Raw genomic sequence first — 14,522 nt, 5'->3', positions numbered from 1 at the left:
CTTAGCAATGTGCAGAAGGCATGGAACAAACTGGCCTTCCAAGCATGTGAGCTGTTTGGGAATTAGGATTCAATGCTGGGGTTCTTCACATACATTTTTACCTTTATAGCCTGCTTAAGAACATAAGGTGAATTGCTTCTGTAATAGTTACGTTCAGTGTTTAGTGTGGAAATTAAAGCCATAGTAATTGTCATTAGCTTTAATGGAAGACTGCTTTCTGGAGACAGCTTAACCTATGCTGTCTGCTCTTCCTTTCCTCTCCTTCCATTCACCACCTTCCAAGGAATTTCTTGCTCAATCCCCCTGGACCCCAACAGCTAATTATTTGAGATTTGCCTTGTCTTGTATTATGTTGGACCTTCTGATGAAGCTGTGGCCTTCAGTGAACAAAGAAAAGCTGAAGGACAGAGTGAGGACAGCTGATAAATCTACCTGTATCTCCAAATTAAGGTTAAGCCTCTCCAGTGAAGTCAACAGTTCAGATCAGGTTAAATTTAGCAGTGCTTGTCCCATGCAGAGCAAGTGCTGTGAGGGGACTTTCCACACACCACCACACTCCATGTCCCCCCCACAAAAGAGAAGAAAAAAACCTCTTTTAACACTGGCCAGTGTACTGTTCATCTGTCAGGCAGCTTCTGATTCTCTAGAAGAGAGGGAGACTGCAACAAAAGTATGTTTAAAATGAAAATGACAAGCAAGGGAGCTACTTGTACAGGATGACATCAATTCTCTATAATCTCATGTGCTTTGTGCTGCATATTTAGATAGCCTACTTAGAGAGCTGTTCTAGGCAGTTGGTTTGAAAGCATGCCCCACTTGTTTTTAGAGGAAGCAGTGCTGAGTTCAGTGAGGTACTAAAAGTAATGGTGCAACTTCTGCCATTTTACAGTTAACAAGATTGTGTGTTGTTCTTTTTTGAAGCAGCTGTTAAATATTTTAATTATCCCATTCTCTTTACTTGACATTTATTAGCAAATATAAGGAAAATGTAACATGTTTGGTTTCTTTCTAGTCTGCAAAGGGACTAGAGTTAGGGAACAGGAAGAAATCATGTGGCCTCACCGTCCTGAGACCTTTATGTGCCCAGGGAAACTGAAAAACCTTACCCTTTGAGGAGACAGGACAGCACATACCCTGACAGGCTGTCAAACAGGTGATTCAGATTATTCAAATGAAACACAGACGTGGGCACCTTTGAGATTTCTGTGGCTTTGCCACTCTTGTGACTACAGGCAGGTTAGGTTAATTTAAGGCTCAGTCTCTTTATTTTCATTGAACATTTCCTGTCAGTCTCTAGTGTTAGGTTTGTTATGTAAGTGAGAACATGCCTGATTATGTTGATTATCTTTGATTTGTTTTGCAAGTTTCTGTCTTGTGACTTGCTGTCTTCTTTGTAAATTGATACCTGAAATTGGGGGGAGTTACCAGGATGCCCTCCTGGAAGGAACAACCTATCCATGGCTGTGTCAGCATTTCTAATACCTAATTCCTGCATTCATGAGGGTTTGGATATTCCTGTAGCATCAGTTGGATTTTGATACATTTTGGCAAGCTCTTCTTTTATGATTATTCCCAACACTGGTATTATTTATTGGTTTCTACCTTTGTGTGCTTACCATTTTGGTTATGCCAGGAGCTGTGTACTATCAACACTGAAGCTATTGCCTGGATTAGTGTGCAGCTTGTTGTAGGCCCTGGGTTATTACTTATAGCCAAATACAAGCAGATAGCCCCAGTTTTTGCCTTAAGTCTTTAAGAACAGTCTTCTGTCATACATCACGTGCTGGAGAACTCTCCCATGGCACTCTCTGCGCTCTTTACTTCAGTTCTGTCATTTTACATGGCCAAAAGTCAGAATTTCTTTCAAGAAAGCGTAAAATTTCTTTTTCCATTTTGGGGTGGTTTTGGGTGGGAGAAGATCTTAGACCAAACCTTGTATTGGAGGGGGGGAAAGATAGTGAGAACTGGACTCTGTTGCACTTTGGAGATATCAGCCTTGCAGAGAGTCAGCGTATCCTGGCACATTGAATACTCTTGACTCTCCCAGTATCACTTCTCATGTGTAATTGCTTGCCCGTTATTCATAGTGTACCTAATGAATTTGCACAATAGAAAACATTTCACTGAAAGCATCTTGTTACTGTGACAGATTATGTGTTTTGCTTTGTCAGAAAACTCTACAAGCGTTACGCGTTCCTCCGCTGCGATGATGAGAAAGAACAGTTCTTGTATCATCTCCTGTCATTCAATGCTGTTGATTACTTTTGCTTTACCAATGTTTTCACAACAATCTGTAAGTATTTGCTATCCCTGCCGCTCTGATTTCCAGATTTGGTTGAGTTCTTGTCCAAAATTCTAAACAGCTCAGAGCAACATGCCCTAATGTAATTGTTCTGCTTTTTTTTCCCTGGGATCCATCTGTGTGTGCTGTATTGCTGTTTCCATGATCTTCTCTGGTGGGCAGGAGTTTCTCTCCCTGTCACTTTTGTTTCTAACTTGGTAAAATACACAGCTCTAATAATTTTAGTTGGGGGTGAGTTCTCAGCTGAAAATTTTGTGGTGGGCTTGTTTGCATGATACTAAACAAGCACAGTATGGATTGTTCACTATCAAGGTAAGAATATTAATGCATGCTGGCAATTAAAAGAAAAAAAAACCTTTCCTGTTTTGTGCTCAGGCTACTTTGCTGCATGTCTGTCTCTGGGTTTGGGGTAGCAATGAAATGCCCATTGAGGGCTGCATCAGAACTCCTCAACACATTTTTTTTCTCCTAGTTGTTAAAAAGATACCCTAGAGAAACTTTTAAGCTATTGTAGATGCTTAATTGTGTTACAGAGTTCTCAAAGATCTGTGTGCCTGCTGCCACAGAACCTCACTGGGAAGGCAAAACAAGGAAAGACTTAAGCAAGGCTTATAAAATTGGGGGTGGGGTATGTGAAAGGACTACCCTTGGTGGTGCATTGTGATTGATACTTGTGTGTATGAAAGAGAAAGCAAACAGACATCCAAGCAAAACAGCTTTTGGTCTTATGGGCAAGTTCTGGATAATGTGAAAATCTGGTCTGCTGGATGCAGTTAAACTGTCACTTACTTTAGGACTATCAGCACAGAAATTAAAAGGGAAACATTTTAATTCATTCTTAAACGCTACAAGCATCAGGCTTTTAAGGAAATCCAACCACCAGATGCTTTCTTGAGGGCACTGACAGCTGAGGAGACACTGAGGGAGAAATGCATTAAACTCCTCAGCTGAAAAGCCCTGACTGTAATCTGCTTATGCACTATAAAAGAAGGGCAGACAGGCAAGAAACACAGTGACCATTCAGAGCATTGGATTTTATTATAAAAGGTTGGTTAACAGAGGGCTGTGCAGGAGATGCTGGGTGGTGGAAGAGCATATGCTTTGTGAGTCAGAGGAGGGGCTGCAGCTCAGGTGATACATGTTGAATTACCCACAGGTAAACCAGGGGACCAGAAAGCATTTGAGCACATGTGGTGCTATTTAGAAGGGAAAAAAATTGCTTGTTCTTTCAAAAATTGGTAAGTCCTAAAGTTAGCATAACTAAGAGCGACATGGCACAGAGAAATTTGCAGGATTATGCTGTATTCTATCAGAATTTGTTCAGCCATGGTAGTGAATGCTGCTGCTGTCCAGGCCTGTAAAGAAAGGCTGCAGTTAGTACCTGAATGGGACCTGGGGGAGCTGTGCAGTGTCCTGAGTACAGGAATACCATGTCTTTACTTGCTGTCACTAAGCTGAGGATAAGTAACCATCTTTGTGCCATGTTTTGAGGTTGGTAAATAAAGGCTGATTATACCCATAAGAAGGCATTATTCCATCCAGATTTCTTTCTTCATTTGACACTTCTGCTGTCAGCTCTGTTTCTTAGTGATTGCTGTGTATGTGTATACTTCCCCATTGTCAGTCAGTGCTTAGTGTGCAAGTGTCAGCATGATTAAATAGGATGTCTGATGTTGTTTTAACATTTCATGGTACTGCAATGCTGTTTTATGACTTACCTTTTGCCCCTCTCTTGACTAAAGAGGTTACATAATTATCCTTCTTAATTTTTGAAGTGTTATTTCTTTTGTGTTTGCAGTGATACCATACCATATATTGATTGTTCCCAGCAAGAAACTTGGTGGCTCAATGTTCACAGCCAATCCTTGGATCTGTATTTCGGGAGAACTGGGTGAAACAGGAGTCCTGCAGATTCCCAGGAATCTATTAGAAATGACTTTTGAGGTTGTATTGATATAAAACCTGATTTGGATGTTCTGTTTGTGAAGTTTTAAATTCTCCCCTTGCTGTACCACCTTGCCATACGTTTCATATCTTTGTGGTTAGTCACAGATACTTTGTGCCTGTGTGTAGCACATTTAACCTGTATTTAATGACATGAAGAGCAAAATGACTGACAGTTCCTTAGTGCAAGGGATAGACAAGACTGTCTTTATGTTACAACTGTGGGAGGTGTCATACCCTCTTCTGTTGGAAAACAAAGAAGTGATTCTGCTCTGATTTTTGCATGTGTGTTGTGTGCATTGGATAAAATTTAATTGAAAAATCCAGTTCAGCTGATGTTCTCTATGCTGATCAAAATAGTATTTAACAAAACAAGCAAACCAACAGAAACAAGTAAAGCAGCCTACCACTAAAAAGCCCAGAACCTGTCATGCAGTCAGAAACAGGAACCACATTTCTGAGTTTCTGTTTGAGCATGTTCTGTAATAGTGTACTCCCCCAACATGCTGCTTTGTTTCAATTTCCTCTGACAAACTTTTGTTTAATTTGCAGTGCCAGAACCTGGGAAAACTGACCACAGTGCAAATAGGACATGATAATTCAGGGCTGTATGCCAAGTGGCTTGTGGAATATGTTATGGTCAGAAATGAAATAACAGGGCATACTTACAAGTAAGTATCATCCTGACATTTCATGTGGGGTAAGTAGAATTTCTGCAGGGAGCTGGCACAGTAGGGCTTGTTTGATTAGAAAGGTCTGATCTCCTGGGACTCTGTGTCTGCAGTTGCCTCGACCTGAAGGCACAGAAAGATCGTTTGGCTTCTGGCATTAAACAAGTTGTGGTTCTTACAAATTCAAACAGGGCTGCAGTTTGCAGATGTTCATGTCTCACATCAGACTGTTGGTGGAGAGGATGAGTTGACTGTTGTGCATCTTAGAAATAATCTGCCTTGAGCCCAAGGAAGAAAGAGCAAGTCAGAGCTTGCTGCTTATCAAATACAGGTGGTATTTTATATTAGGCCTGGGTGCTCTAGGTGTTAGAGTCACCTTTGGACACAAGCTGGAGCACAAGGGCTTATGAGTGTTGGAAACCTGTGTTTACATGGGGAAAGTAAAGGAATGAAATTTGCAGTGAGAATTAGGTTTATTTGTGTTAGGTACAGCATAGTTTGATGCTCTGTCCTTTGTTTAGAGAAACTGTCAGGCTCATGTTGATGTCAAATTGGTGGGTAAGTCCACCAGTCAGCTCTCCATGCCAGTTCATTTGTAATTAAATGAAGAGGAAAGATTCTATTTTTGGATGCTGTTCAGTTTTCCAATTAAGCTGATTAAACTGACATCAACATTGGTTCAGAGAAAGTGATAATGAGCAAATGAGCATGTGTGCTTTCTAGTGTCTGATTTAATACCCCAATTCAGCAGAAGTATTGGTGTTTTGGCATTTAAGCATGTGTTTGGGTTGTGGGGTTGTTTTGCAGCTGGCCCGCTATGTAGCACATTCATTGTATTTCTTAACCCATCTATGGGGCGTAGTAGGATTTCCCCTTTTACCCATTTTTCCTCAAATCACGTGCTACATATGGGACTCAAGCAAAATCTGCTTTGTGGATGGATTATTTACTGCAGCACTCAGCACAAACTTGGAACTGAAAAGCTGTTTTATTTTTGCTGCCTGTGCTGGCAAAAGCCAAAGCCAAGACTTTGTTGCTGGATGAACGAAGTCTTTCTAATAACTATGCTAGCAGGATTTGGGCTTTAGGCAACTGCAGTTGAAAGTCTTTGGCATGGAATTGAATCTGGGTTGAGCCATGTATTTATCTCCTTGGTGTTCTTAGGTTTCCCTGCGGAAGGTGGCTTGGGAAGGGAATGGATGATGGCAGCTTAGAGAGGATCCTGGTGGGAGAGTTGCTGACTTCCCACACCGAGGCTGATGAGCGGCAGTGCCGAACCCCGCCCCTGCAGCAGTCTCCGAGCATGATCAGGAGATTTGTCACTATCTCACCAAACAATAAGCCAAGTGAGTGCTGGGGGTTGTCTTGTCCTGTCCTGTTCTGCATCATCACCTGAGGGCTTGCAAACAGCCCTGGAGTTTGGAGAGGACCTGTGAAACTCAGCCAAGTGTCCTGCTTGAACTCCAGCTAACTTCTAAATTACAATCCCAAGTAACCTGTACTGTCTGTTTAAGTTTGGAAAGTCTGCAAGGATGGCAGATGTCTCTGCACTCCTTGTCCAGTGCTTAGCTGCCCTAGTGGTGTTTTTTGTATTCTTGTCCTTCACCTGTGGAATGAATGCTGTGGAGGAAGGTAGAAATTTGTAGCCTTGTCTCTGTCTGTCCTTCATGGATGAAAAAACTTGCTAGTGGCTTCTATTCATGGCCTTCTCTATTTTTTTCTATTGAGATCAGGGTTCCGTGGTTGTCTTAACTCCTGACAAATCAGGTGGCTACTTGTTCCCAGCAGTGCTTGGGTTTGCAGTGAAGCAACCTCAGGAAGTGTTTCCAGGATGCCCAGATCTGCTAGTCCTAAACAAAGCACAGCTCATTTCCTTAGCTTTGGGTCCTGGTCAGAAAACTCACATAATATGTAAAAACCCTTTCCACTGTTTTGAAACACTTGTTTTGAAGTGTTAATTTCAATTTAAAACCAAACCATCTCTGTTTCTGCCTCTTCAACAATACATAAAAGTGGGAGTTGGGTTTCCATTACCCACAGCCCAGCACTCTTTCCCTAACAGAATGAGTTATACTGGTTCATGCTCCTCTCCTGTGTTTTGTTAGGCCATAACCCTCACACACAGGTACAATTTCTGAAGCTGTAACTGGATATATTTTTGTATTTTGCAGAGTTAAATACTGGTCAGATACAAGAAGCTATTGGGGAAGCTGTTAATGGTATTGTCAAGCATTTCCACAAGCCAGAGAAGGAGGTGAGAGGTTATTGTCTGTGTAATGGCACTCCTGTCCTAAAACTCTGATTAGTAAACATGAGAGAATATATAGCAGAAATAACTAAACTGAATGAGCAGCCATGTGCTTGAAAACTCCTTTAGTGGACCAAAAATGAGATACTGAGGTAGTACAGCCTCAAACACCTCTCTTTTGCTGCTAACTGGAGCATTCTGTTAAATTAAATGTTAACATTCTGGTATTGGAAATTGTGTTATTAGTCAAGTTCTGCCGAGGATTCTACCCATACACTGTCAAGAACAGTGCCTCCTGTTTTGTTTGTTCTGAATTAACTGACATTTTACATCTGCATCGAGTTCTAAGTAGGTTTTTTAATGTCTGTTTTGCATTATCTTTGCTACTTAAAACATGAAAACCCATGGGCCACTTTAAAAAAAAAGGAAAGAAACAAAGAAGACCACCCTGAAAACACCCACATCACCCAAGCAAGTGAAGCAGAAGTGCTCTTAAAGACTCTTTTGCATTACTCATATAATCAGCTGACAGAGCAGTGATTTTTCTGAAACAAACCTAAGTAGCATACCCCTGTCAAATCATCCCAGTCCAGCCCTTGTGAGGTGTAGAGCAATGCTGGCTCTGTATGGATGGCTCTCAACAGGAATTTTTTACAAATAGGTCCTCCCATTCCTATAGCACCTGACTTCTAAGTTCATTATGGCATGGCAGATTAATATACAGTGTAATTCTAGTTAATGATCACATTGATAATGATCTCAAGTCGTCATGGACTGGTTTTGCAAAATAGAATTTACCATCAAGTGCTGAAGAAGGACTTCGTTTTTTACTGAGCATTAAATGTTGTTTTTGTTGATGAGCAATCAGAGGCACCTGCTACACTGGATCTGTGATCTCTGTTACTTAAAAAAAGAGGAAAAGACTTTTCTAGTTTTCTGTAGTGATCATTATTATAAGTAAAACCTGCTCATTAATTGGCAGACTGCTTGAGGCTTCATTTGATGATGATGAGGCCCTGACAATGCTTTCCTTGGCTTTATTCTTAGAGAAGTCAGTCAATTTTTGAATGCTCAGGACTTGTGAGAACTGGGCCATCCTGCCTGGGGTCACTGTTTGACAGCAGATTTAGGCATCTGTTTATTTAAAAACTGAATGGGAGACTTGTGTCCCCGAGTCCCAAACTGAGATGCTGAGTGTGTGTGTGTTTTCTGTGTGTGCTGGCAGAGAGGCAGCCTGACCCTGCTGCTGTGTGGAGAAAGTGGACTTGTTTCAGCTCTTGAGCAAGTGTTCCAGCACGGATTTAAATCACCCAGACTCTTCAAGAATGTCTTCATTTGGGATTTTTTGGGTAAGTGGGAGGATGACCTCCCAGAGCCTGTTTGTATCTTTGAAATACATCCAACTGTGTTCCTTATCACTGCTGTTGTGTCTCAGCTGGTGTGAATAGCAGACTTCTTGGAGGCATCTCAGCAGCTGAATTTCCAGGAGAGCTCCTACCTCCTTGTACTGTCATGAGAGAGAATCTCTGTTTTCTGCCAAAGCTGGCTCCATACTTAATGCAGGAACTGGGCTTTGTCCTTCTAGCAGTAATAGTGTCAAACAAATTTTCTTAGTGAGGAAGAGGTACATAAATAAGGTGGTGAATTGACATAGGGTAACCTTGGTGTTAATTGAGCACAGTGAAAGCAATAAATCATGCTTGTAAGAGGTTGAGTTGTCTTTCAGAGCACAACAGATGGATCTAGTGCTGTTGGTTTGTCCTGGACATTGTAATAAAGGAATTACAAGCATGCATTTTTCACACAATGGCCTAGATCCCTTTACACAAAGCTAAATAAATCAACTGAGTTCACAAACACACTTTAAAAAGGGAATTATTTTTAATAATGTTGCTGTGTTTTGAGGAGGTACTTTAACATCAGTGCTCCCCTTGTACAATCATTTTACTGCACTCAAATTCAGTAGATAGGTGAACGTCTTTAGCTTTGTTCAGAGGGAAGGAAGTGGAATCCCAGTTTTACACTGAGGGAACACAGAACTGAATCCAACAGAAAAAAACCAGTGCCTAAATATAATGACTCAGGAAATAAATGGATGAGCTTCGATCCTTCAGGCCTTTCAACTTTAACTCTCTCCTATATGCTGTATGCACTGATGAAACTTCATTATCTCCCACCATTCTTTTAAGAAAAAGCACAAACATACTATGAGACCCTTGAGCAGAATGAGATGGTCCCAGAAGAGAACTGGCAGACAAGGGCCAGGAATTTCTGTCGCTTTATCACTGCTATCAACAACACCCCTAGAAACATTGGGAAGGACGGCAAGTTTCAGATGCTGGTGTGTCTTGGAGCCAGGTATAAAGAAACTTCTTTATTATTGTTGTTGTTATTGGTATTTTAATGAAATGAAAAAGATGCTGCACGTCAGTTACTCCTGACTCCCTGTCTCATAAAGATAAGCAGAGAACTCAGTAGGTGTGCTTAGAAGCGAAAGAATGAAAATCATGTCTGTGCAGGGGTGAAATTAACTTGGCTTTATTTTTATTCCCAAACTGCCAACTGCCACCTTGTCAGAGACCACCTTTTGCACCACTGGATCGCCCTGCTTGCAGACTGCCCCATTACAGCCCAGATGTATGAGGACATAGCCCTGATTAAGGATCACACGCTGGTGAATTCTTTGATTCGGGTGCTGCAGACCTTGCAGGAGTTCAACATCACCCTGGAGGCATCTCTTGTCAAAGGAATCGACATCTGACCTCCTGTCCCACAGGAAAAACTGTCTTCACAAAAACAAAAAAAGCAACAAGGAGTGAATCTCGTTAGTATGCAAAAGTTCTGTCTTGCCAGTACATTGTATCGTGAACTTGTTCATGGCCCAAAAATGCAACTTTGACTTTTCTTGAAGGAAACTCCAGAAATAGTACAGGCAAATGGATAGAAGCTGTAAACTCAATGTAAAAAAGAGGATTTTGGTATAAATCTATTTTAGAGTTTATTTGCTGATTTGCTTTTTACACACTTTCATGTGAAAGAGATAGAGATGAGTATTGTGCAGCTTATTTTAAAGCTGCAGTATTTCCTTGCCATAGAAAATGTGCAGTGAGCCTTTCAGCATTCTGTGAACTTGCCTTCAGATATGCTGTATGTCATAGACCCCAATGTATACACTCCATTTCTGCTGAGAAGGTCATTCTATAGTTTTTAAACTAATATTTTATATATTAACATTATTACCAACGTTTGATTTTTAACGTGTTGGGTCATGTTCTGCTGCAAGGGAACTACAGATCTGATCTGTGCTTTTTTTTAATAGCTCCAAAGCACTGATTTGTCAGCAATTATTTTTTTCCTTTATTTTTGTTGTCAGTATTATTTTTAGTGAAATCCAGGAGACTGAACCGTGAAATGTCCAGAGATCAAAGTAATATTTTTCATATTGGTACGTAATTGCACAGAAGAAGAAATTAAGTCTGTTTTTTAACTGATGTTTTTTATTTATTTAACCTATCATTGTGTTTTGTAAGTTTGTCTTTTAAAAAAAAAATCTTCTATGATACAACTGGCTGTATTATGTTGCAATTCAGAATTTACAGTGTAGCCCACTTAAATGAAAAACCTGGAATAATTGTTCATAACACAAGAAGGTTTCTACTTAAACCAGCCTTTTAAAGCTTGGTATATGGTTGCTGCTGGTAATTCTCTTAACTGCTTATAAAGGGGAACACGAGATCCCCAAATGTCAGATGACTAAATAAAGATCTTTATGCCCCATCTGAAATAATAACAGTATACCTTACTAACAAGTATAAGGATTTCTTAATGTTTCTGAAAAGACAGTGGTATTAAGGTTTTTTCTTTTCCTTTTGAATGCACATGTCTTGGATCCTGTTGTCACAGTCTGCTTCATTTGGGATGCTTTTGGTTTTAGCAAAGAAAAGGTTAGTCCATTTCTACTATGAAATACAAATATTAAAAAAAATTTAGGTAAGTGGGAAAGCTTAATTTATTGGAGATCTGGAACTTGGCAAATGCCTGAAGGCATCTCTGTTCATTTGAATCTTCTGATAAAAATCTCTTTGAAATGAATATGTGACTTAAGAACAGGCTGATTTATCAGCATCACAAATTACTGTACAGAAGTTCAGGGCTGTGTATTTAAGAGGTCTCCACTGTATAAACTTATCTCAGTATTGTCTCTCTTTTGAGAAGCAGAGTCCAAGTTTTTTGGTTCATATGATGATGTAGCACTTTTACTTTACCTACAGCTTAGTCACATCTCGTGATAGTTTTATTTCCATAATTTATGAGTAGAGCACATGTATTAAATTTTTGACTATTTTTACTTTTGTCCTATTTATTTCATTATTAAACTGAGAAGTTCCTTTGTCACTACTTATCAGAGCAAGATTCTTCTTTGATTTCACAGCAGCATTAGGAAGATGTGAAGGCAATGTCTGAGCCACTCCTCACATGGGGTGGGTGTGAATTCCTTCACAGCTTACAGGAGCAGTTCCTGTATTCTCTGTGTGCAGGTTTGGTTTTCGTGGTGGTTTTTTATTTTTCTTCCAGCTTTGGAAGGGCAAAAATAAAAAAAGAGTTGTACTGCATTCTAAGAATTTCATGTATTCAACTTAATATGTTGAGATAGTCTTTTTACACCTGTCCCAAATTGTTTATGCGTTAATAATAGCAAAAAAATAATTTTTGTTGGTTTTTTTGTTGTTGTTTTGGGGGCTTTTTTGTTTGGGTTTTTTTTGTTTGTTTTTTTCAGCTATCTTGAAAATTACTTTACTTGGCCTGTATATTTCACAGGGAATATTAAGTAAGAAAGGAAGGTTCTATGTTTTGACCTTAACAGATGAGTTGATTCTATTAAAACCATATATTTCATAGTATTAAGGATGGATTAATTTTATCTTTCCTGAGGTAATTACCCTGAATTAAGGTTCTTTTTTTATCTTTTTTTTTTTTTCTTCCTTACACAAGTTCACCTTGTGAGACATGATACCACTGGCTTAATGGCTGTTTTGGTGTGGATTGTTTTGCCCTCATTATGATGGCTGGCATGGGCAGAGGCTGGGATTTGGTGATTGCCAAGGGTGGGCTCCTTGGCTGGGTCATGAGGATGATGCTGTCCATCAGTGAGAACACACTGCATGCTGGCTGTCCAGTGCAAAAGGAAGACACAGAGATCATCTTCCCAGCTCCTGGGTTATTTTCACAGGAAAAACCAGTTTGAGATCGACCTTCCTCTTCCTCTCACTGGGGGCCTGTGCTTAATCCTGTTAGGGTTCAAAGCACTTTTTGCTGTGGACTTCCAAGTCTGGAGGGATTTGCTCTGCTGAAGGACCAGTAGAAGGTTCTGAAATGCAGCAGAAGAAAAGCTGGTTTTGTTAGATCCATAGGCAACCAAGGAAGAGTGAGATACTAAATATAGCCTGTGCCAGCTTTTTGGGAAGAGATTTGGCTGGCTCAGTCCAGTCTGTAGGAGCAGCCACAACCCCCACCACTGCCGTGTTTACCACAAACCCACCCACCTCTTTCATGGCTGTTCCTAGCATCAGTCCCACAGAATAAGGTTCGGATCCAGCATTTGCTCTTGCCATGCCATTCTGCTGAACTGTATAGGAACAAATGGTGTAGTGAGCACCTTTTTATCACCTTTTTGTATCTGTTTTATTTAGAGCTTTGTAAAATCATTCTCCCTTTCTTCAGAGTAATGCAGTTGAACCTTTTTTTTCCTGTTACTTTTCCAAAAGAAGGGGGCAGGTTTGGTAGGTGCAGTTAGTGTGGCTGTGCTGTTCTGATGTTTGGTGGGGATTTTTTGGTAACAGTTAATTGGGAAAGATAATCTTTTTAAAAACACACATTCATTCTGGAGAGAGAAATACAGGGACAAAAAATAAGCAGTTCATCATGCAGTAAATACATAATGCTAAACTGGCCAAAATGTTTACAGGCTCATACCTGATTTGAGGGGAAAAAATAGGCTATTACCTATCAATTATTTATGCTTCTTTGGTTAATGCTGTCAGAGTTCATACAATGATACTTTATACAAAAATAAAATGCAAACTAATAAAGACTTGGTTTAAATGTAATAAAATACTATGATGATAAGTTTATACAGAAAGAAAAAAAAAGCCTTTACCTGCCATAAACTTTAACCACCTGATGTTCTGTAGCTGAAAACATATTCATGAACTGGAGACTATTCCACAACTTTTTCCATTACAAAGAGTATTTTTCAAACTGTTCAAATGGAACTTACTAGCTGGATGATCCATACTTTTTATGTGTTTTAAATTCATGAATATGTTAAGATTCCTGCAGTGAAACTATTCAGAGTTAACTTTTTCTGTATATTGTCAAATGAATTTTGTCCGTAGTGAAGAGACTATAGGATACTTGAAAATACTTGAAGAAATTGTACACGTACTTCACATCTTTGTAGCTCTTTATTTTATACCTAGAGATTGGCTGTTAAACTAAGATAAAGCATCAATACCTTATAAACTATATATTTTACTACATGGGGAAATCACTGGCTTGTTTTTTTTAAGGGCCGTGTTGAAGTTTACATTATAATGACAAAACCAGGTACTGTTTTCCTTTTTTTATTTTTCCTGTGACATTTCAATCCATTGGACATTAAATGTGAATTGGATATACAAAGCAGTTTTACAGGTGTAGCTCATTTGCTGAATTGCAATAAAATTTGTCTTCTAACATGAAAAAAATAGCATTAATGTGCTATTTTCAAGAAGCCTGTTCTAATTTGGCTGATCATCTGCTCTTTGCCTGGCTGCAGGTCTGTGGGACATTTTAGTGGCTCGTTTCAGGAGACCTTTGTTGTACAGTTTTGTATCTGATCTGTTCAACTAGAGCTCCTCCCTCCCAGCTGCAGTGTCGCCTTCCTCCAAGCCACCCTTGTCAGTCAGACTGCCACCAGTGGAAGAGATGCCTGCTCAGGACTCAGGGAATGGGGCAAAGGGGAAGGCAAAGGGACTAATGCAGACCTTGGAAGGGTGTCTGTGAGTACCCACACCTAGATGTGCTACCATTCCCTCTGTTTCAAACTGTGTGAGGTCATCACTGAATGTTCTATACCACCAGGGAAGACAGAGGGGAAGGGGTTTGATCATTAATTTGGAGGTATCTCTGTTGCTTCACTTCTCACACACCACCTGGTCTGTGGTGGAGCCTTTTTTTAAGCAAAGCAAAATAACAAGTGTTAATATCACTCTTGGGGGAACCACATCAATCTTCCTGAGCTGGGGGTGGTGCTGCACTGCCAGCAACTGAGGGTGTCACCCCATGGGCTCCCTGGGGACATGCAGAGGATGAACTC

At 40.1% G+C, this 14,522-nt stretch overlaps 1 protein-coding gene across 9 annotated transcripts in view; it reads left to right on the top strand.

Annotated features, from left to right (window-relative positions):
- DENND5A (DENN domain containing 5A) overlaps window positions 1-13,849 on the top strand; it is a 64,631-nt gene extending 50,782 nt beyond the window's left edge. For all 9 annotated transcript variants that reach the window (XM_048305998.1, XM_048305995.1, XM_048306002.1 and 6 more), the window contains 8 exons: window positions 2,172-2,293; window positions 4,101-4,246; window positions 4,799-4,917; window positions 6,082-6,263; window positions 7,089-7,171; window positions 8,391-8,514; window positions 9,355-9,523; window positions 9,743-13,849. In XM_048305998.1, the coding sequence (XP_048161955.1) occupies window positions 2,172-2,293; window positions 4,101-4,246; window positions 4,799-4,917; window positions 6,082-6,263; window positions 7,089-7,171; window positions 8,391-8,514; window positions 9,355-9,523; window positions 9,743-9,926 (1,129 nt within the window). In that variant the 3' untranslated portion in view covers window positions 9,927-13,849. The remainder of the gene's footprint in view (window positions 1-2,171; window positions 2,294-4,100; window positions 4,247-4,798; window positions 4,918-6,081; window positions 6,264-7,088; window positions 7,172-8,390; window positions 8,515-9,354; window positions 9,524-9,742) is intronic.
- The last annotated feature ends 673 nt before the right edge of the window (window positions 13,850-14,522 follow it).

The sequence above is a fragment of the Corvus hawaiiensis genome, chromosome 6 (genome assembly GCF_020740725.1).
Source record: "Corvus hawaiiensis isolate bCorHaw1 chromosome 6, bCorHaw1.pri.cur, whole genome shotgun sequence".
NCBI classification, from domain to species: Eukaryota; Metazoa; Chordata; class Aves; order Passeriformes; family Corvidae; genus Corvus; species Corvus hawaiiensis.
Note: the sequence above shows the minus strand (reverse complement) of the source record. Positions and strands in the feature narration are given on the sequence as shown.